General features: G+C 49.1%; 1 protein-coding gene across 6 annotated transcripts in view; it reads right to left on the reverse strand.

Moving 5' to 3' along the window:
• bub1 (BUB1 mitotic checkpoint serine/threonine kinase) overlaps positions 1–23,933 on the reverse strand; it is a 128,808-nt gene that overhangs the window by 61,440 nt on the left and 43,435 nt on the right. For all 6 annotated transcript variants that reach the window (XM_072500068.1, XM_072500071.1, XM_072500069.1 and 3 more), the window contains 3 exons: positions 15,282–15,394; positions 12,351–12,724; positions 1,698–1,753 (listed from right to left, as the gene is read on the reverse strand). In XM_072500068.1, the coding sequence (XP_072356169.1) occupies positions 1,698–1,753; positions 12,351–12,724; positions 15,282–15,394 (543 nt within the window). The remainder of the gene's footprint in view (positions 1–1,697; positions 1,754–12,350; positions 12,725–15,281; positions 15,395–23,933) is intronic.

The raw sequence follows: 23,933 nt of genomic DNA on the forward strand, positions 1-23,933 counted from the left end.
GTGTTTCAGTATCAGTTGAACAAGTTGAGTGAATGGGCAAATGAATGGCAGATGCAGTATAATTTGAAGAAATGTGAGGTGATCCACTTTGGTAACAAAAACGAGAAGGCAGACTATTATCTGAATGGCCATAAATTAGGAGGGGAATGTGCAACGAGACCTGGGTGTCCTCGAACACCAGTCACTGAAGGTAAGCATGTAGGTGCAGCAAGCGGTAAAGAAGGCAAATGGTATGTTGGTCTGCATAGTGAGAGGCAGAGATGTCTTGCTGCAATTATATAGGGTCTTGGTAAGGCCACCCCTGGAATATGGTGCATAGTTTTGGTTTCCTTTTCTGAGGAAGGATGTTCTTGCTCTAGAGGGAGTGCAACAATGGTTTACCAAACCGATTCCAAGGATGGCAGGACAGACGTACGAGGAGAAATTGAATCAGTTAGGATCGCATTCGCTGGTGGCACAGTGGTTAGCACTTCTGCCCACGGTGCTGAGGATCCGGGTTCGAATCTCATAAACCTAGAAAATCTGAACAGGACTCGACAGGGTAGATGCAGGAAGGATGTTTCCGATGATGGGTGTGGCCAGAACCAGGGGTCACAGTCGGAGGATACACGGTAGACCATGTAGGACAGAAATGAGGAGAAATCTCTTCACCCAGAGAGTGGTCAGTCTGTGGAATTCATTACCACAGGACATAGTTGAGGCCAAAACATTGTATGTTTTCAAGAAGCAGTTAAATATAGCACTTAGGGTGAAGGGGATCAAAGGGTATGGGAGGAAAGCAGGATTAGGCTATTGAGTTGGATGAAGTCATGATCATAATGAATGGCAGAGCAGGCTTGAAGGGCCGAATGGCCTCCTCCTGCTCCTATTTTCTGAAGGCTGAATGGCCTCTTCCTGTTCCTATTTTCTGAAGGGTCAAATGACCTCCTCCTGCTCCTATTTTCTACGTTTCTATAACCAACCTGTTTGATCATATCATGAATGCTTGGATGGGGCTGGAACCCTGAGTTCCTGAGTAAGAGATGCTATGCACTGTGCCACAACACCGCCATTTTATGGACCAATGTGAGTGACCCTTAATTTCTCAAAAGAGTGATCATAGAAAGAGGGAACTGGGTAGCAGTTGAATAAATTAAATCCTGCCCAGTTCTAGAATTCCACTGTGGGAGTGACAAATATTTGCACATGAAATGGTAGTGTGAAAGCGATGCTGACTACAGAGACAAATCAGGAGAAAAGGACTGGCCGTTTAGTTAATCAAGAAACATATTCCAGTGCAATAATAGTATTAACATTCACTGGCAGAAGTGCTAGAAATTTCCTGTACCCAATGGTCTGCATCCTAGGGTTTTAAGAGAGCCAGCTACAGAAGCAATGGGTGCTTTGGTTTTGGTTCCAGAATCCCCTATATTTTAAGAATTTAACCCTGCTATTCAATGTGGGGGAAGCAGAGCATAGGAACATGCTATCATTCAGGGACATGTTAGCAGATACTTCAAAAATTACAATATAATTAGGTAGAGGCAACACAGGTTCACGAAAGGGAAAAGATATTTGACAAATCAGTTTGACTTTTTTGAGTTTGCAACTATTTTTCAATGAATGTTATTTTGCAAATGTGACTTGAACAGCTGAAGTAACTTAAATGTCTTCCAGTAACTGTGTTGAAATGTAACCCAAAAACACTTAAAATTTACCTTCTCTTGGTCTTGACAGCGAGATCCTAGAACTGTTATCACTTCTATTCATAAACCTAAAAGAATAAAATATGTAATCTCACTCAGTAAACAGTCATCAGATGTATTTAAAATAGTACTCTATCTAATCTTATATTTATAAGCACTTCAACTCTAGAACATTTTTTAAAAATCCATAGATGCAGCAATTAACATTATTTTACAGCGGTTAGGGCAGCACGGTGGCGCAGTGGTTAGCACTGCGGCCTCACAGCGCCGAGGTCCCAGGTTTGATCCCGGCTCTGGGGCACTGTCCTTGTGGAGTTTGCACATTCTCCCTGTGTTTGCATGGGTTTTGCCTCCACAACCCAAAGATGTGCGGGGTAGGTGGATCGGCCACACTAAAAATTGCCCCTTAATTGAAAGAAATTGGGTACTCTTAAGTTTTATTTTTTTTAATTTAAACATTTTACACAGTGGTTATATTACTGAACTAGTAATTCAGAGATCTGGATGAATGGCACAAGTTTAAATCCACCATGACAGCTGTGACATTAAAATTCAGTGTATTAAATAAATCTGTAATAAAAAATTAGGATCAGCAATGTTGACGAATAAACTACTGGAGTTGCAAAAACCCATCTGGTTCATAATGGCCGTTAGCCATTCTTATCCTGCCTAGTTCATAAGTTCCTCCAGACCCATGTCAATACAGTTAACTGCCCTCTACTCAGTGGTGTAAAGTGACTCACCAACATCTCCTAAAAGGCAATTAAGGATTGACAATATAATGCCAAAATAAATTCTTGAGGAATAATAAAGGGTCATTCCATTGTTTCTGTTGCAAGGTTTTTCTTAACCAGTATGGTTTCATTTGAAGTATCTGTTAATGAAGTCAACAAAAATAAACAAAATCTATGTCTCAAATATATAACCATACCCAGCCGACAAATATATTGACTAGAACCTAACTTAGCTTAAAAAATTGTTTTTCGTAAAATCGTTATTTAAATATATACACTGGGTGACATTGTATGGTGTTTGTTATTTTTGCAAAGCAGCCCTCTGACATCTGCCCGGGTCCTCAGATATGAGGAAATATCAGCCATGATTGAATGGCCTAATTCTACTCCGATGTCTTATGGCTGATATGTTTCTCATCCCATTCACCTGCCTTCTCCCCATAACCTCTGATCCCTTTATTAATCAAGAACCTATCTATCTCGGTCTTAAAGACACTCAGTGATTTGGCCTCCACAACCTTCTGCGGCAAAGAGTTCCACAGATTCACCACCCTTTGGCTGAAGAAATTCCTCCTCATCTTGATTTTAAAGGAGCATCCCTTTAGTCTGAGATTAGGTCCTTTGGTTCTAGTTTTTCCTGCAAGTGGAAACATCCTCTTTACATCCACTCTATCCAGGCCTTGCAATATCCTGTAAGTTTCAATAAGCTCCCCTCTCATCCTTCTAAACTCCAACAAGTACAGACCCAGAGTCTTCAACCATTCCTCAACCATTCCTCACACAAGCTCTTTATTCCAGTGATCATTCTTGTGAACCTCTTGTTGCTGATTTTGCCTTAGTTCAATTGCTCGGTTTTATTACCTTTGCTCGAGTCGCCAGGTATCTTTATGATACCGCCACGAGGTTCAAGTCCGAGTAATGATCAATAATCCAATACACCGATTAGTAAGATTTAAATCAAAGCACGTTTAGAAAACACAGTAATCGCTACTCATGTACAAATTCTACGTCTAAGCTACTTCTACAACTAACAGGCCTATACTTAACATTGGACTGGCCCACCAGATCAGGGAAACAAATGGCCTTACGTTCGGGTTCTGAGCCTGCGGGATTCAAAGTTGGTACGGATTGGTAGCTAGGAGCACCTATCTCGTAGCGAGCGTTGAATTAAGACTTACGATTTCGATCTTCACTGCTCCGGTCACGGTCAATGTTGGTTCGTTGTTGCTGGGTGACCCGGGCAGGAAGAAGAGCGTGAAGAGAGCGAAGAGGTGGAGAAGAAGAGAGCAATTTGAACTTGGGGCTCAATTCCTATAGTCCCCAGGGGCTTCCTGCCTTTTGGGGCGGACCCTGGACCTGGTCCCAAGTGATTGGACTTTGGCCCAATCACTTGGTTCGATTTTCTCCAATGCTGGAGCGGTTCCCTGATCGATGGGCGGTCTTGAGGTGCTCGTTCACCTCCTTTTGGGTAGGCACCTGCTGGCGCCGAAGAGTCTGGTTTTGCTTTGTGTGTCTAAATGTTGCTTATTGTTCCCGGGGATTGCTCATTAGTATGCAGATGGCTGTTGTTTTGTTATGCTGATGGTTGCTGGTATCAATATTGTCTGGCCTTTCCAGAGGTAAATACACAGCCAACCTGCAGCTGCTGGTTTTTGTCTTGTTGGCTGACTTTCCCATCAGCCTTTGCCGTTCACCATTTTGAATCGGGAGTTACCCATTTTAAGTGGCTACACTCCTCTGGACCCTTTCCAAGGCCAGCACATCCTTCCTTAGATACAGGGTCCAAAACTGCTCACAATACTCCAAATGGGGTCTGACCAGACCTTTATACAGCCTCAGAAGTACATCCCTGCTGTATTCTAGCCCTCTTGACATGAATGCTAACATTGCATTTGCCTTCCTAACTGCCAACTGAACCTGCACGTTAACCTTAAGAGATTCGTGAATAAGGACTCCCTTTGTGCTTCTGATTTCCTAAGCATTTCCCCATTTAGAAAATAGTTTACGCCCCCATTCCCCCTTCTAAAGTGCATAACCTCACACTTTTCCCACATTGGATTTCATTTGCCACTTCATTGCCCACTCTCCTAGCCAGCCCCCCCCCTGCTTCCTTAATACTACCGGTCCCTCTACAGATCTTTGGATCATCTGGTTCTCCTTTGTCTACCTTCCTTGTTACCACCTCAAAGAACTCCAACAGATTTGTCAGGCATGACCTCCCTTTGACAAAGCCGTGCTGACTCAGTACTATTTTATCATGCACTTCCAAATACCGCGATCTCATCTTTAATAATGGACTCTAATATTCTTACCAATGACCGAAGTCAGGCTAACCAGCCTATAATTTCCCCTCTCCTGCCTCCCTCCTTTCTTAAACAGCGGTGTTATATTAGCCACTTTCCTGTCCTCTGGGACCCTTCCTGTCTCCAGTGATTCCTGAAAGATCGCCACAATCACCTCAGCTATCACGTTTAGAACCCTGGGGTGTAGTCCATCCGGCCTATCCACCTTCAAAACTTTCTGTTTCCCCAGAACCTTCTCTTTAGTGATGGTCACTGCACTCACCTCTGCCCCCTGATTCTCCTGGAGCTCTGGCATCCCACTGGTGTCTTCCACCGTGAAGACTGATGCAAAGTAACTATTCAGTTCCTCTGCCATTTCTTTGTTTCCTATTATTACTTCTCCAGCCACATTTTCCAGTTGTCCAATGTCTATTCTTGCGCCTCTTTTACCTTTTATGTATTGAAAAAAAATGCTTCCCATCTTCTTTTATATTACTAGCTAACGTGCACTCATATTTCATCTTCTCTCCCTTTATTGCTTTTTTAGTTGCCCTCTGCTCGCTTTTAAAGATTTCCCTATCCTCTGACTTCCCAGTAATCCTCGCCACTTTGTATGCTTTCTCTTTTATGCTGTTCTTGACTTCCCTCAAGGACAGCATAAAAGCCATGGATGTCTCGTCCTCCCCTAGCACGTTTCCTCCTCCTTGGGATGAATTTCTGTTGTGCCTCCTGAATAACCACCCAAAACTCCTGCATTTCCTGTTCCACTGACTTCCCTGCTAGGCTCCTTTTCCAATCAACTCTGGCCAGCTCTTCCCGCATATCTTTGTAATGACCTTTATTTAATTCTAATACCGTTACATCTGATCCCAGCTTCTCCCTCTCAAACTTCAGGGTATTCATATTGTGGTCACTGCCCCCCCCCCCACGGGTTCCTTCACCTTAAGTTCCCTAATCAAGTCTGCCTCATTACACATCACCAAATCCAGAATTGCCTGTTCCCTAGTAGGCTGTCACAAGCTGGTCCAAAAAAACATCTTAGACATTCCACAAATTCCTTTTCTTGGGATCCACTACTAATCTGATTTTCGCCGTCCACCTGCAAATTGAAGTCCCCCATGATTATTGTGATATTGCCATTTTTACATGCTTTCTCTATCTACTGATTTATTTTCTGCCCCACATCCTGACTACTGCTAGGGGGCCTGTACAGAACTCCCATCATTTTTAACCTTTGTGAATTCCTCAACTCTATTCACAGAGATTTTATGCCTTCTGATCCTATATCGGCCCTTACTATTGTTGATTTAACTTTATTCCTTACGAACAATGCAAACCGCCCCCTTTGTCCATCTGCCTGTCCTTTCGATAGGACACATATCCTTGTATATTTTGATCCCAGCCCTGATCCCCTTGCAGCCACATCTGCGATGCCCACAACATGATACCGGCCATTGTATTTTGGTCCCCAACAGCATCCACCCACCAAACAATGGCCGCTTCGGAGCCCAATTTCATGCCCTAAATGTCTAGCTTACACATAAATGTTGGACTCGATGAGGTATAGTACGGTTTTTGGGTCAACCTGCAAAATTTGCAATCCAGCTGGAGGTTATCATCTTCGGGAAAGGAACGGAAGATGATGTAAAAATGTTGCAGATTTCTTTATTAAAAAAATGTTTCTTGAATATGGGTGCCATTAACATGGAAATTTTAAAATTATCCACCCCTAGTTGCCAATCAGATGCCTGTGATCTTCTTTGTTTGTTTAAATTATTATTAATGTGGTGTTGGGTGTTCTAACACACAGAAGAGCCAACACAGTTGCATATGGTACAACACTTGTTTATTTAAACTCACTATTTACAACTTGGTCTTTGCACTCTGCACGTGGGGGGCTCCCTGCTTGTGGTGTTTCAACAGCTCTTTCATGCTTCCTTCTCCCCAGACCTACTGACCTCCAGGTGTCGTGCTCGTGCTTTTTATGTGGTTGGTGTTCTTGTCTGTGATTGGTTGTGGTGTTGTGTACTCTGATTTGCCTGTTAGTGTGTCCATCATGATGTGTGTGTTTGAATATCATGACATCCCCCCTTTTTACAAAGATATGTGCCTACGTGGTAATAAATATGATCGTGACGTGAGTGCATCTAAGAGTGTGTGTGTGTCGTGTGCAGCATGTGTCTATGACGGAACTATGTACATGGGGCGATGTCGAGTGCGTCACATGAATCCAGTTGTACCATAACATAACAGAAATGCGAACGAGAGAAGAAGAAAAAAAATTTTGAACAGTTGTCCAGTCAGACGACATCTGGAACGATAAACAACAACAGGTTATCATGTAAAATTGTCCAACTTATTAAACATATGAACTGTATTATAAGTCCATTCTAATGGGTTTGCGACGAATTCGGGTTGACCGCCTTAAGGGTGGATCAAGAACCACCGGCTGCTGTGCAGGCATGGCCATGGGTGGCGATGGAAAGGGCGTGATGTGCGGCAGCTCCACAAAGTCATCCTCGGAAGCCTGTTGAGGATCTGGCGTGTTGTGTGGCTGTGAACGTGGAAGTCGGCGAAGGGCGCGCCGATTGCGGCGACGCACGGAACCATCCGGCATGCGAACCAGGAACGAGCGGGGAGCCACTTGTCGGAGGACTTCGGCCGGTGCTGACCAGCCACCATACGGTTGATGGACGCGTACTTTGTCTCCGGAGGACAGGGGGGGCAGGTCCGTCGCTCGTGTGTCGTACCGACCTTTCTGGCGATCACGCTGCAGTTGCATGTCCCGAAGAACCGCCTCATGGTCTGTTGTCGGTGCCAGGACGGAAGGTACCGTCGTCCTGAGGGAGCGACCCATTAGTAGCTGCGCTGGCGAGAGGCCCGTGGATAACGGGGCCGATCGATAGGCCAGCAAGGCAAGGTTAAAGTCCGATCCGGCATCAGCCGCCTTGCACAGGAGCCGCTTTGCGATGTGGACACCCTTTTCAGCCTTCCCGTTCGATTGTGGATGCAGAGGGCTGGATGTCACATGAGTGAAACCATATGCTGCGGCAAAGGACGACCATTCACGGCTGGCAAAACAAGGTCCATTGTCTGACATGACAGTCCTTGGAATGCCATGGCGAGCAAACGTTTCCTTGCAGGCCCCAATGACTGCGGACGACGTCAGATCATGGAGAGGCATGACTTCCGGGTAGTTTGAGAAGTAGTCTATAATAACAATGTAATCTCTGCCGAGCGCGTGAAATAGGTCAACACCCACCTTCGCCCAGGGGGACGTCACCATCTCGTGTGGTAGAAGTGTTTCCGGAGGTTGCGCCGGCTGAAACCTCTGACAGGTTGTGCAGTTGAGCACCATGTTGGCTATGTCTTCATTAATACCCGGCCAATATACCGCCGCCCGGGCCCTTCGTCTGCATTTTTCGACACCCAAGTGGCCTTCGTGTAGTTGACGAAGAATCATCTGGCGCACACTGTGTGGAATGACGATCCTATGCGATTTCATAAGGACCCCGTCTATATTGGTGAGATCATCTCGCACATTGTAAAACTGGGGGCACTGCCCTTTTAGCCACCCTTCCGTCATGTGGCGCATCACTCGCTGCAGCAGAGGGTCAGTCGCCGTCTCTGCGCGTATGTGGGCCAGACAAGGATCATCAGCTGGCATATTTGCTGCTGTCAGAGTCACGTGTGCCTCAATTTGACGCACGAACCCCTCCGCATCTGGTGGTGTGCTCACTGCTCGGGAAAGAGTGTCCGCCACTATGAGTTCCTTCCCCGGAGTGTAGATCAGTTCAAAATCGTACCTCCTGAGTTTGAGTAAGATGCGCTGGAGGCGAGGAGTCATGTCGTTCAGGTCTTTGTTAATGATGTTGACCAGGGGGCGGTGGTCAGTTTCGACCGTGAATCGTGGCAGGCCATACACATAGTCGTGGAACTTGTCCAGTCCAGTTAACAAGCCCAGGCATTCTTTTTCGATTTGCGCGTAGCGCTGTTCGGTAGGGGTCATGGCTCGTGAGGCATACGCAACCGGGGCCCATGATGACGTGCTGTCTTTTTGCAGGAGTACCGCTCCAATACCAGATTGGCTGGCGTCTGTTGAGATCTTTGTAGGGCGAGTCGCGTCAAAGAAGGCCAGCACTGGTGCCGTGACCAGTTTGTGCTTGAGCTCCTCCCATTCCTGCTGATGCGACTGGTGCCAGTTGAATTCCGTCGATTTTTTTACGAGATGGCGCATGTTTGTTGTATGAGAAGCCAGGTTGGGAATGAACTTCCCAAGGAAGTTGACCATGCCCAGGAATCTTAAGACAGCCTTCTTGTCAGCCGGTCGTGGCATGGCTGTGATGGCGCTAACCTTGTCTGCATCGGGACGGACCCCGGACCTTGAGATGTGGTCCCCGAGGAATTTCAGCTCCGTCTGGCCGAAAGCACACTTCGCACGGTTGAGACGCAGGCCATTTTGCCGTATGCGGGTGAAGACACGTCGAAGACGATGCATGTGTTCCTGCGGAGTGGTGGACCAAATGATGATATCGTCCACATATACACGTACCCCTTCGATGCCTTCCATCATCTGCTCCATAATGCGGTGGAATACTTCAGATGCCGAAATGATGCCGAATGGCATCCGGTTGTAGCAGAATCTGCCAAAAGGGGTGTTGAATGTGCATAGTCTTCGGCTGGCCGGGTCCAGTTGGATCTGCCAGAATCCTTTGGACGCATCCAATTTAGTGAATATGTTGGCTCGCGCCATCTCGCTGGTGAGGTCTTCTCGTTTTGGGATGGGATAGTGTTCCCGCATGATGTTGTTGTTCAGATCTTTTGGATCTATACATATACGGAGCTCGCCAGAGGGCTTCTTTACACAGACCATGGAGCTGACCCATGGCGTGGGCTCCGTGACCTTGGATAGGACCCCTTGGTCCTGAAGAATCTGCAGTTGTGCCTTGAGGCGGTCTTTGAGAGGCGCAGGAACCCTGCGAGGTGCGTGAACGACAGGGATGGCGTCCGGTCTGAGTCGAATCTTGTACGTGTGTGGCAATGTCCCCATGCCTTCAAAAACCTCCTGGTTGTGAGCGAGGAGGGAATGGAGATTCGCGTGGAACTCAGCATCCGGGAAGTCGGATATCTCATCTGGAGAGAGAGACATGATGCGCTGTACCAGGTGAAGGACCTTACACGCTTGTGCGCCCAGTAACGAGTCCTTTGATGAGCCCACAACTTCGAAGGGGAGTGTGGCCGTGTACCTCTTGTGAGTCACCTGTAGCTGGCAAGATCCTACGGACGGGATAACGTTCCCGTTATAGTCAACCATCTTAAGCCGGGATGGTGTGATGAGTGGTTTGACCTTCATGGCCTGGACTGCAGAGTAAGCAATCAGGTTGGCGGATGCGCCGGTGTCCAGACGGAAGGCGACGCGCGATCGGTTGACCGTCAGGGTGGCACACCACTCATCGTCTGGATTGATGGCATTGACCTTGTTGACATCAATGACGGCAACTCTGAAGTCATCCTGGTCATCTGCATCACTTAACTGGAAGTCTTGATGCGTGGGCTGGACGGTCCTGACTCGTGTGCGAGGTTGTCGAGGATGCGCCGGATCCATGGGTTGAGCCGCACGACAGCGGGCTGCGTAGTGGCCTATCATGGCACATCTGTTGCACTGTTGGTATTTTGCAGGACATTGCCCTTTTAAGTGTAGACCTCCACACTTGCTGCACGTCATGACGTCACGGCGTTCGTTGCGCCACTGCGCATGCGCAGTGCGATCTTGCGGTGGGCGCGCCTGCGCAGTGCGTCCCTCGTTGTGGCCGTTATTCTTGGCGCGCACCTGCGCGGGAGACCGCGAAAAGCGCGGGAAGCGGCCGCTGTCGTCCGGGCCGTGGGGCGGGAAGAAATCGACGGCCTGGATGCGTTCAACGTCGTGGGCGGCCTGGCTTGCCGATTCGACGGCTGGGGACCCCCTCCGTGCCAACTCGGACGCCTGAAATCGGGCAAAACGGCAGGTCGCATTTTCATGGAGGACACAGGCTTCCACAGCAGACGCTAAGGTGAGGCTCTTTATTTTAAGAAGCTGCTGGCGTAGGCCACTGGAGGCAACGCCAAAAACAATCTGGTCCCTGATCATGGACTCTGTGGTGGTGCCGTAACCGCAGGACTGCGCTAGAATCCGGAGGTGCGTCAAAAAGGGTTGAAAAAGCTCCTCCTTACCTTGCAGGCGTTGCTGAAAGATGTATCTTTCGAAAGTTTCGTTTACTTCAGTTTGAAAGTGCTGGTCCATTTTGAGGATGACCGTGTCATATTTGGCCTGGTTTTCGCCTTCCTCGAACACCAGTGAATTAAAGACATCATTTGGGTGGGGGCCTGCGTAGAAGAGGAGCATTGCAATCTTCGAATCATCCGAGACATTCTGTTTTTCGGTGGCACGGATGTACAGGTCAAATCGCTGCCTGTAGAGCTTCCAGTTGGTGCCTAGGTTCCCCGTGACTTGCATCGGCTGCGGTTTGCCGGTGTGGTCCATGTCCAGAATGGCAGGTTGGTAGGCAGGTATCGATCCACTCCTGTACCATGTGGTGTTGGGTGTTCTAACACACAGAAGAGCCAACACAGTTGCATATGGTACAACACTTGTTTATTTAAACTCACTATTTACAACTTGGTCTTTGCACTCTGCACGTGGGGGGCTCCCTGCTTGTGGTGTTTCAACAGCTCTTTCATGCTTCCTTCTCCCCAGACCTACTGACCTCCAGGTGTCGTGCTCGTGCTTTTTATGTGGTTGGTGTTCTTGTCTGTGATTGGTTGTGGTGTTGTGTACTCTGATTTGCCTGTTAGTGTGTCCATCATGATGTGTGTGTTTGAATATCATGACAATTAAGATTGTCATGTTGCTACAAAGAACATGCAGACTTTGTATTAAATCAAAGTCAGTTTATTTACACTACGCTATAAATTGTGAATTCTTAAATATGCCTAAAAAGCCAAGTATTAGATGAAATAATTGCAATATACAGAACTACTGAAAAACAAGATTGTCTCCAACCCTCTCACCTAACTCACTCCAAGAGCACTTGGACCACTGTGTGGGTTGTGAGATGTGCTCCTTACCATCTAGCTGGATTCTATAATTACACACTATTCTACATGATCATTCATATATACAAAGATGATATACTACATATTAGATATCATTACAATGCAAACAGTAAACAGTCCAATAAGACTAAACTGGAGATGGGGGTGTGGATGGATTGGTGATGGGCGAGTAGGGGCAAGTTCCTCCCTGATCCAGTTGGCTTTCTACAAAATTCTAACAGTTTTCTTTATTTTTCTGCTTTAAACCCACAATTAATAGATTTTTTTAAATTTTTTTTTTTTAAATGGTGGACTTGTCATTGTGTTACTCATACTCATGAATAATATCACAATCACTAGGCTGTTGCACTGACATCGGAGAGGAAATGCTTCAATTAAAACACTCTGAAGCTATGTGTACTGTAGCATCAATAAAATGTAACCAAAATCAAACCAGAAAGGATTATTTACACTTAAGTTTTAGAAGGTTTTGGAAAAATACAGAATTGATCTTTCCAAGTTTGTTTTTGAGATTCAACATGGGCTTTCTAAGATTAAAAGATAGCAAAATTACTTACTGTTCCTTACTTATGCTCTCATTTATACCAGTAGCTATGGGTCCTGTGGGAGCGTCCACGTGTGCCCACATATTACTTAAGCTTTTTTCTGGCTCTCCGTAAAATCTAAATCCAGGTTGAACTCCAGGAGATCTTTGATTATGATCGAATTCTGGCAACAACGATGACACCCCACATTGGGATTGTTGCAGAGGCGTGGCAGCAAAACTTGCAGTTGCGACTGTTCCAGCACAAGCTCTTAAAGAAGAATCTAGTTCATTTCCTTCCTTTGCATCAGTTTTATTTTGTAAAACAGTAGCTGAAGATACTGCAGCAGACTTGGTGGGTAGTGGTGATGGTGCAGGAATCACCTGCAAGGTATTTTGGGATGATGTCTGCATAACAAATTTCAAACATTTAGAAAACAAATAAAGTTGAGAAAAGGTGCAACTTCCAATGAGGTTACACATTTTAAATGTCAGTGAGAGTATAGGTATACCAGTCACAGCAAATATTTCTTTTGTAAATTATATTCACACACAGATAAAAGTCTGATTCTGTAGTAACTATAATACTACAGTAGGTGGTCAGCCTCGCAAATTAGTCACTATTAACTGTTCATGAGAAAAGCTTAATAGGTATAGTAAAGTAGTCACAGATGACCATAGGCTGCTTTCCCTTTTGTGGTGACTATGAGGATCATCACACCTCAGGCGAGGGGAAAGGGTTGAGAAGGCGGAGCCTCCATGAATGACCTCAGCCGGTACAGGGATTGAACTCACACTGTTGGCCTCGCTCTGCAGATGGGAGCGGAGATAGATGTTTTAGCCTTCACCTCGTTGATCGCCGGCAGGCAGGTTCTGTTACGGTGGAGGTCAGCTTCTTCATCCTGTGCCTCAGCCTGGCTGGGGGATCTAATGGAGTTTTTACGTCTTGAGAAAGTGAAACGCTGGGGTGGGGCCTGACTGGGAGTGGCGCAATTGCTGCTGAGCAGGCTCTTACCATGGCAGTGCTATATGAATTGGATGATGGCTGCCTTTGAAGACATTAATGTTATCTTGACGGGAGAATTACGGCTCGGTGGTACAGGTCGTCAAAGCTAATTCTGAGGAATCTTGTCTGCGAGGTCAGAGGTCGTTAGGGCCTTCCAATCACTGGTCCTATATCGTCCTACTCTCTTGCTCATTGGAGCGGGTCAAATCATTCCACCCCGGCCAGGATGTAGTCATAGTCATAGGAGGTTTACAGCATCAAAACAGGGCCTTCGGCCCAACTTGACCATGCCGCCCAGTTTTTGCCACTAAGCTGGTCCCAATTTCCTGCATTTGGCACACATCCCTCTTTATCCATCTTTAAAAAGACAAAATTGTACCCGCCTCTGCTACTGCCCCTGGCAACACGTTCCAGAAACTCACCACCCTCTGCGTGAAAGAATTGCCCCTCTGGGTTATTTTGTATCTCCCCCCCCCCAGTTAGAGCTAATCCATTTCAAGTTTTTGTTTTGGATTTGGATCTTTGAATCAAGAATCGGTGTCTTCATCCTTCTTTGGCCAGGGCAGAGTTTGTATCCTGGAGAGGACTGGGTTCCTTCTGTTTCCTTTTTGAGGCTAAGTTTTTCTTTCTTCTGGTTGCGTCACCTTTTGTGATCCTTCCCTGGGCTCCTGTCGTGGTCGGGTGGTTGAGAGGTTGCTGTGGATATCCTTTCTGCGACAGAAAGTTGAGTTAGGCTAGGTGTTCCTTTGCTGGAGGTTATCTTCTCTTCTTCTTGTCGCCTCTTCATTCAAGTGAGCATGGTGTTGGTCTTCTTATCGTGATCTAGCGCAGTGGTTTGTGGGCAGGGGGTGGGGGAAGAGAGAGTCTCTGTTTTTGGCAGGAAGGAGGGAGTCAGCCCTCCCTCCCAAGGAGCCTAATTTTGGGGTGTCTCGACGATTCCTCTTATGGGCGGGAGCTCCCCTTGGCCGGGCATTGCTCTGGAAAGGTACAGGCAAGACTAGAGTATAGGTTTTACTCTATGATTTGCTGGGGGCCCTAGGCCTGCGCTGTAGTTTATTTTATGTCGGTTGGTCGGGGCTAAGCCAGGCCCCGTACTGTAGCCGTTATCCTTTTGCCTCTGGATGACCCTCTCAGAGGCTGTGGAATGTGCTTGCTGGGGGGGGCTGGTTGAGTTCTATGATTTGGTGGTTATCCTGTGGTTCCTCCTAGGGAGGTAGGTCCCCTTTTTGTTGATTATGTGGCCTACTTTCTTTTTTGTTGCCGAGTGTTGTAATTTGTTGGGATCGCAGGGTGGGACTGTTTTTTCGCTCTTCCTTTTTCTTTCTGCCTTGGAAGGGCAGTGGGCCTGACCATAACTTGAACACACTGTTAATGGTCCTCTCTTTCTCTCCCTTTGTTAGAATTGTGGACCTGTCTTGGCCAGGGTGTGGGGTTTTGTTGCATTATGCAAAATGCCTGTAACTCCTCGTAGATCTGGGTTTCTGTGCATTTTCTTTTGTTTTTGCAAGGATGGGTGTGACAAATCTGTTCTTTATTCATACATGGGTGCAGATGGTCTCAAATCCGGGAAGAGAAGGCGCAACTTAACTAAATGGAAGGTCCTTCAATGCAGCAGCAACACACTACACAGCTGAAGCAACAGTAACCACCCACTTAAATTAGGAAAAGCTATAATTCCAAACATAATTCTTTGAAAATGTGAAAACAGAACTGCAGTGCAATGCACAAACTCCCCATCTGAGCACCTCAAACCAAATATCACATTTTTCAGGTTGCAGAATTGAAAGGAAAAGTAGGTAACCATGTGATCCAGGTCAAACTTGATTAAAATTATGTGGGTTTATCTTGTATCAAACAATTCCAAAATATGTGAACTGCATTTTTAAATAGTGTGTGCAAAATATTCAAGATTTTCAAAATATCAGGTAGGTGTCATCTGTACAGGTAGACAGATCTCACCTTCAGCATTTCCTGCTCCCGGTCCAGAGTTAACCTCAGTTGCACTCTCAGTTGATCCAGTTTCTGTTCCAGTGACCTTATCTCATCAGCCTTGGCGGTTTTGACCATCTCCTCTTCAATTTAGAGAAAAAAAATTGAATTACCATCTGAATAGTTAAAAAGGCAACAGATTTTTATATAAAAATGTTAGCCCAGGTGATAACACACGATCAGAATTTCTAACAGAATTTGATGGCTGTTGCAAAATTCAAACCACTTATAAAGGACAAAAAGGAGCATTTTCATCATAAACTTAACAATTGCAAAAGGCCGACGAGATAATTCAATTAAACACTTGACCCTTTCTCTTCAAGAAAGCAAAATCCAAGATTTTAGATAGAAAGCTCATAAAATGACCAGAGCTTCCCAAGACTCTATTGGAACACATTATCTATATAAAAGCTGGTTGCTCTAAAGATTGAGTACCTATTTGAAGTATTCAAGCGATGCCATTTTGGAGCGAAATCAGGAAGCAACCCTTCATAAATCATAATTGAAATCTGAAAGTTCCCTCCCAAAAAAGGCTGTGGATGTGGAGTCAAATCAATATTTATTGACCAAGATCAATTAATTTTTGTTTTTATTTCAGGTCCCCAGCATCTGCAGTACTTTGCCTTTATTCGAGGGACTAAATCTTTAGAAAACATTTGCCTTTATTCGAGGGACCAAATCTTCAGAAAACATTGAAATAGGATAAGCTTTCATTTTTAAAGGCAAGCTTTTATGTTTTAAGACATCCGTGTGCTTTTAGGCAAGAAGAGACTGTCAGAGATTCTATCTTTTGAATTAGATGTTAACCCAAAGTTTCATCTGCCTCCTCAGGTGGATGTAAAAGGTTCCATGGCACTATTCCAAAGGAGAGAAGATGAGTTATCCCTGGTGCCGTGGTCAACATTTATCCCTCAGTCAACACAACAAACAGATTATTCAAGATTATGGCAGTCTGCTGTCTGCAAATTAGCTGCTGCGTTTCCTGCATGACAACCAAAGGGCACTATTCAATGGAAAATTTTCAAAGTCCAGGGGCGAAATTCTCCGGAAACGGCGCGATGTCCGCCGACTGGCGCCCAAAACGGTGCCAATCAGACGGGCATCGCGCCGCCCCAAAGGTGCGGAATGCTCCGCATCTTTGGGGGCCAAGCCCCAACATTGAGGGGCTAGGCCGATGCTGGAGGAATTTCCGCCCGCCAGCTGGCGGAAACGGCCTTTGTTGCCCCGCCAGCTGGTGCGGAAATGACATCTCCGGGCGACGCATGCGCGGGAGCGTCAGCGGCCGCTGACAGTTTCCCACGCATGCGCAGTGGAGGGAGTCTCTTCCACCTCCGCCATGGTGGAGACCGTGGCAGAGGCAGAAGGGAAAGAGTGCCCCCACGACACAGGCCCGCCCGCGGATCAGTGGGCCCCGATCACGGGCCAGGCCACCGTGGGGGCACCCCCGGGGTCCGATCGCCCCGCGCCCCACCCAGGACCCCGGAGCCCGCCCGCGCCGCCTTGTCCCGCCGGTAAGGTAGGTGGTTCAATTTACGCCGACGGGACAGGCAATTTATCGGCGGGACTTCGGCCCATCCGGGCCAGAGAATCGAGCCGGGGGGGGGGCCCGCCAACAGGCGCGGCGCGATGCGATTCCCGCCCCCGCCGAATATCTGGTGCCGGAGACTTCGGCAACCGGCCAGGGCGGGATTCACGCCAGCCCCCGGCGATTCTCCGACTCGGCGGGGGGTCGGAGAATGTCGCCCCAGATTTGTGTGGGTTTGGCAGGGTGTTCTGCGATGGCCGTGTTGGCGAGATCATGGCATGTATGTAACGGCACTTAGTGCAAATAATTAGCCCCCACGAGATTCTCAACATTACTGGCTCACTAGCCATCTGGTTCACCTGACTCGTGCCTCAGCAGCTCAAAGCTAACAAGTGGGAGCTGCTTCTAAGTACGCCCAGTCAACACACAAGCATAGCAGTGCACAGACCTGCTCCGCTCTTTGGGTATGCTGACCTCACAATGCTTCTCAATGCTGTGGATGAGAGATGGGGCACCCTGTTGCCCGAGGGAGTCGGAGGACCAACAGCAGGGCCAGCAATGCCGCAATGGGTGACAGTGGCTGTCAGTGCGGGCAGCATGACAAGGAGGACCACCGTTCAATGTTGGAAGATGACCAATGACCTCCAAAGAGCTGCAACAGCAAGTTACTACCTCTCTCCTGGCATCAGTTCTGCTTGCCACCCCTCAAATTCCGACCCCCCCCTCCCCCCAATCCACTGGCTGACATCTCTCATCCTCCTCACATCCGATCTTTGTGCTTGTTTCTCAGAACCAGCTGGCATCCACCAGCACAACCCTTTCACGTCCATGTGTGGTGCCCACACATGCCACTGGCTATAGACTACCCTGACCCATCAAGCATGCGGCTCACAACACCCTCTCTTAGTCCTCGCAGGAAAAGATAGCACATAATAAATAGGAAAGGGCCAAGATGGGGTGTGTGTGTGTGGGGGGGGGGGGAATTCCAGAAATTTGACTCCTCACCCCCAAAGAGGAAAAGGCCCTGGAAATCACGGGGTTGCTCGAATAAAGAGCAGTCACCGACAAAGAGGCTGGCCTGCGCCTGAGAGGCGAGGATCCACTGCCCCTACACCAGATGACCTGACTCAAGTGAGTTGTTTATGTCAGGCAAAACGATCCTTCCCTCTCAGACCACATCAGCATCTGATGAGGCTGGGCCATTCGCAGTCGGTCCACCTCTGCCAACCAAGCGAACACTTCGGAGGAGTGCTCAGAGGATACAAATGCTTTCACCCTCACCTTCCACCAGTGCAGAGACATTAGTGGGCAACATCAGTGAACAGGCTTCTGGGGCACAATTTGGTGAGCACCATACAGTTGCTGATGCACATCAGGTGGACACAGGAACATCCAACGGTCTGCTGGATCCCAGAACACAGTTGGGTCCCAGCCAGATGCCCAGCCTCTGGACAAAGTTCTCCCAGAACTGATGCAGATGATAGGCCATAGTGGTCAGATTCAGGAGGGGGTGTCAGTGACATTCCATCGACTGCAAGGCCAGTTAGAAGTGTCCCAAAGACTGCAAGTGCAGGAGATAGTGTCGACAATACGTGCACCAAAGCCAACACTGCTAGGGTAGTGAACACAATGGAAAACCTGAAGCACAACGTGTGCGTCTTGAGTGCTGGTGTCCCAAGGCATGGATCAGTCTGTGACGACCATAGTTGAGGGCCTCACCATCATGTCCTGTTCACTGAGGGACGTGTCCCAGACGCAGGTGGACATTGCCAAGACACTGCAGAGCATGGCCCAGTCACTGAGAAACATCACTGAGGGCATCAACACCATGATGCAGACAATGGGGACTGGCAGTGTCAGATAACTCGAGGTCTCTGAAGCTCACCCCAGCTGCCCTTCCATCCCATGGAGTCCTCCAAGGCTCTATGGGCATCGTCATGGAGAAGGAAGTGCTGGAGGCCAACACAGGGCATACCACCAAAGAGACTATGGCTGCCTCCAGTTCTTCTAAACATCCTCCCCCCTAACACCAGCGTATCACAAGGGCAGTGGGTAGAACAGGATGGTACAGCGACGTCACTGGCACCAGTAAGTCGCCCCCCCCCCCCCTCTCCCCCCCCCCACTCCTGGCCCTCCAGAGGACGTCCGTATCAAAGGCCACAGGGCACAGAAGGTAGCAGGCTGCCTCCACATCTGATGTGCATCCTGGGGCATAACTAGACATAGCACTAGACCACAGAAGAGCAAGAGTGATGAGCCCCGGGTGAACATTGGTGAGGTCACCATCCACAGCTAGGGGGAATGGAAATCTGTCACAGCAAAACGTTCATTATTAAAAATACGTCACACCTCATACATGTGAAGCCTCGGTCACGTTAACCCTCACCCCGTTGCCCTACGATCCACAGGCAGTGGTCAAAGATCAAAAGCCCCCGTTTAGAGGATGGGCGTGTGCGTTCTGTCAGCAGAAAGATAGGAGTCAGACTTCAGCAGAAACGGAGGAGCACCATAGCCTTCCTCACAGCATGTTATCACTCTCCCTTGTATGGTGTCTGTGCCAACACTGGTTCATCACACTGCAGTGATGTTACATGGCCCCTTGGAGAAGGGAACAGGGTGGTCAGGGAAGAGAGGTGTGATGGAGAGGAGGGAGGAAATGGGAGAGCAGGCGGAGGTTGAGTTGACGGACCCAGCCTCGTCCTATGAGAATCTGGAGACGATGAGGGCCTTTCCACCGTCTGTCCTCCATCCTCTGGTTTGTCCTGCTGCACTGCCTCATGTTCCTCCTCAGACGGGGCTGCATGTTACCCTGCCTCCTCCAGCATATCTGCTATGTCAGATAATGGAGGGCACAGCAGGCCACAAGACGAAACCCTCCAAGGGGTGTGCTGCAAGGCACCATCAGACGGTTAAGTCATCGGAACCTCAATTTCAGCAGCCTGATGCACCGCTCAGCAAGAGCATGTATATCAGCGTGGGCCACATAATAACTGATCTCAGGCCTGCGCATTGGCATCATTAGCCATGATCTCAGCATGTATCCCTCGTCCTCCACAAGACAACCCGTCATCCCGGGTGGTCCTCAAAGACACCGGGGATCGATGGGTGCCCCAGGATGTAGCGGTCACACACGTTCCCAGGATAGAAGGCACACATGTACATGATCCTGGGTGGTCACACCGAATTTGGACATTCAGGGAGTGGAACCTTTTCCTGTTAATATAGGGCACTCCCTGATGCCTTGGTGTTCGCAGGGTGACGCTGCCCCTCCCCCTGGACCTGGGGCATCCAGGTGATGGCAGAAAATCCTGCAGCCCGGGCATCTTGGAGGGCCTGGCCCAGCTCAAAGGTGATATAGTCTGATGCCTGGGAAAACAGAGCATCCGTCAACTCCCCGATGCACTTCTGGGCGGAAGATTGTGATATGCCACACAAGTCCCTGCTCAAGCCCTGGAATGACCCAGTGGCATGAAAACGTAGGGTTGCAGAGCCCTTCAGGGCCATCGGAGCGGGTGTCCTCCTCCTCCTCCCCCTCCACAGGTTGTCATGTCCGCGAAGACATGATGGCACAGGTGCCGCATTGTCTCCCTGCTGAGGCGCAGTCTTCTTTGGCACATAGTGTCCGTCATCTCATTGAATGACCAACACGGCTTGTAGGCTTTGAGCCGTCACTGGCCTCCCCTTCTGGGGCCCCCTCAACCTGATGGGTGGCTAGGTCTTCAGGCTATTTGGTGACCTCCTGCACATGGGGGCGGGGGGTGGGGGGGGGGGGGGGGGGGGGGGGCGCCGCCAGCCTGTGTTGTTGCTGCTTTCTACGCATCTGCCTACCTTGGCTGCCAGAAGCAACAAAAAGACAGCCACCGCCAGATCGACTCCAGCAAATATAGCTGAATCTGGAAGGAGAGATACCGACAATGAGTTAGGGTTTCCTTCCCGGGGCACTCAAATCCTCAAACCTCCCCCGCCCTTTAGTGTCCCACCTTCTCGGAGTGCCATCCAGCGAGCCAGTTGTGCTGACAGACATTGATCTGCACACTCACTTTTGGCCACATCAGGAGCCCCATGTCCTCTGCCGGGAACATTAGGGAAACTATGCTCAGTCACTCTCCAATCATCCACACACTTAACCTTTGGCAGCAAGAAGATCCAGTGGTGAAGCGCTGCCCTTTAATGTTTGATTGTTGGCTGCTGGCTCTATGGTGCTTACGCTAAAGGCAAACTGTTCAGATAGGAAATGGCTGGCACGAGGGGACATAGCTTTAAACTGAGGGGTAATAGATATAGGACAGAGGTCAGAGGTAGGTTCTTTACGCAAAGAGTGGTGAGGCCGTGGAATGCCCTACCTGCAACAGTAGTGAACTCGCCAACATGGAGGGCATTTAAAAGTTTATTGGATAAACATATGGATGATAATGGCATAGTGTAGGTTAGATGGATTTTGTTTCGGTGCAACATCGTGGGCCGAAGGGCCTGTACTGCGCTGTATCGTTCTATGTACTATGTTCTATATCAAAGTTTGCTGGACATGCAATGCACCAATTATCCTCTGAGGCATGGCACAAGCCCTTTTTTATTTAAAATAATTTTTATTAAAGGTTTTCATAAAATATCAATAACAAAATGAAAAAAAAAGAACAGGGTTAAGTACAAAACACAATCTAGAAAAGCAACCCCCCCATAACCCCCCACCCCCCCTGTACATAAATAATGAATTAACATTTTCAGTGTAAATAACAGAAAAAAAAATAAAGTACCCCCCGCCCCCCGAGCTGCTGCTTGCCATTGACCAATGTCTATCGTTCTGCCAGGAAGTCTTAAGAACGGTTGCCACCGCCGAAAGAACCCTTGTACCGACCCTCTCAAGGCGAATTTCACCCTCTCCAACTTAATGAACCCTGCCATATCACTGATCCAGGATTCCACGCTTGGGGGCCTCGCATCTTTCCACTGAAGAAGAATCCTTCACTGGACTACCAGGGACGCAAAGGCCAGAATTCCGGCCTCTTTCGCCTCTTGCACTCCCGGCTCCTCTGCCACCCCAAATATTGCGAGCCCCCAGCCCGGTCTGACCCTGGATCCTACCACCCTCGACACCGTCCTCGCTACACCCTTCCAAAATTCCTCCAGCGCTGGGCATGCCCAGAACATGTCGGTGTAGTTTGCTGGGCTCCCCGAGTACCTAACACACCTGTCCTCACCCCCAAAAAACCGACTCATCCTTGTCCCGGTCATGTGTGCCCTGTGCAGCACCTTAAACTGTATGAGGCTGAGCCTCGCGCATGAAGAGGAAGAGTTCACCCTCCCTAGGGCATCTGCCCACGTCCCCTCTTCGATCTCCTCTCCCAACTCCTCCTCCCACTTACCTTTCAACTCCACCACCGAGGCCTCCTCCTCCTGCATCACCTGGTAGGTTTCCGAGATCTTCCCCACTCCCACCCACCCTCCCAATAGCACCCTGTCCTGTACTGTGTGTGGCAGTAGCCGCGGGAATTCCACCACCTGCCGTCTGGCAAACGCCCTTACCTGCAAGTACCTGAAGGTGTTCCCCGGGGGGGGAGCCCATACTTCTCCTCCAACTCCACCACCAAGGCCTCCTCCTCCTCCTCCTGCATCACCTGGTAGGTTTCTGAGATCTTCCCCACTCCCACCCACCCTCCCAATAACACCCTGTCCTGTACTGTGTGTGGCAGTAGCCGCGGGAATTCCACCACCTGCCGTCTGGCAAACGCCCTTACCTGCAAGTACCTGAAGGTGTTCCCCGAGGGGAGTCCATACTTCTCCTCCAGCTCCCCCAGGCTCGCAAACTTCCCGTCCACAAACAGGTCCCCCAACTTTCCTATTCCTGCCCTGTGCCACCCAGCAAACCCTCCACCCGTTCTTCCTGGGGCAAACCGGTGGTTCCACCGTAATCGGGTCCACACCGAGGCCCCAACTTCCCCCCTGTGCCGCCTCCACTGCCCACAAAGTTTGAGGGCAGCTGCCACTACCGGGCTCGTGGTATACCTCCTTGTAGGGAGCGGTAGCAGCGCCGTTGCCAGCGCCCCCAGACTCGTACCCACACAAGACGCCGTCTCCAGCCTCTTCCATGCAGCCCCCCCCTCCATCACCCACTTGCGCATCATCGTCGCATTGGCAGCCCAGTAGTACCCACAGAGGTTGGGCAGAGCCAGCCCCCCCTATCTCTACTCTGCTCCAGGAACACCCTTCTCACCCTCGGAGTCCCTCGCGCCCACACAAACCCCATTATGCTCCTGTTAACCCGCCTGAAAAAAGCCTTCGGGATAAACACGGGGTGGCACTGGAACAGGAACAAAAACCTTGGAAGCACCGCCATTTTGATTGACTGCACCCTACCCGCCAAGGACAGTGGCAACGCGTCCCACCTCTTGAACTCCTCCTCCATTTGCTCCACCAGCCTTGTAAAATTAAGCCTATGCAGGGCCCCCCAGCTCCTGGCCACCTGGACCCCCAAATACCTGAAGCTCCTCTCCGCCCTTTTTAGTGAGAGCTCGCCATTCCCCCTCTCCTGGTCCCCAGGATCAACTACGAACAGCTCGCTCTGCCCCATGTTGAGCTTGTACCCCAAAAAGTCCCCGAAATCCCTAAGAATCCTCATTATCTCCGGCATTCCTCCCACCGGGTCCGCCACATACAGCATCAAGTAGTCCGCATAAAGTGACACCCTATGCTCCTCCCCACCCCGCACCAACCCCCTCCAGTTCCTTGACTCCCTCAATGCCATAGCCAGGGGTTCACTCGCCAGTGCGAAGAGCAGGGGGGACAAGGGACACCCCTGACTCGTCCCTCAGTGCAACTGAAAGTACTCGGACCTCCTCCTGTTTGTGGCCACACTCGCCATTGGGACATCATACAACAGCCTAACCCACCTGACAAACCCCTCCCCAAACCCGAACCTCTTCAGCACCTCCCACAGGTACCCCCCCTCTACCCTATCGAAGGCTTTCTCAGCGTCCATCGCCACCACTATCTCCGCCTCCCCCTCCCTCGCTGGCATCATGATAACGTTCAAAAGCCTCCGCACAGTCGCGTTCAACTGTCTCCCCTTCACAAACCCGGTCTGGTCTTCATGGATGATA

This window comes from Scyliorhinus torazame, chromosome 4, assembly GCF_047496885.1.
Source record: "Scyliorhinus torazame isolate Kashiwa2021f chromosome 4, sScyTor2.1, whole genome shotgun sequence".
Taxonomy (NCBI): domain Eukaryota; kingdom Metazoa; phylum Chordata; class Chondrichthyes; order Carcharhiniformes; family Scyliorhinidae; genus Scyliorhinus; species Scyliorhinus torazame.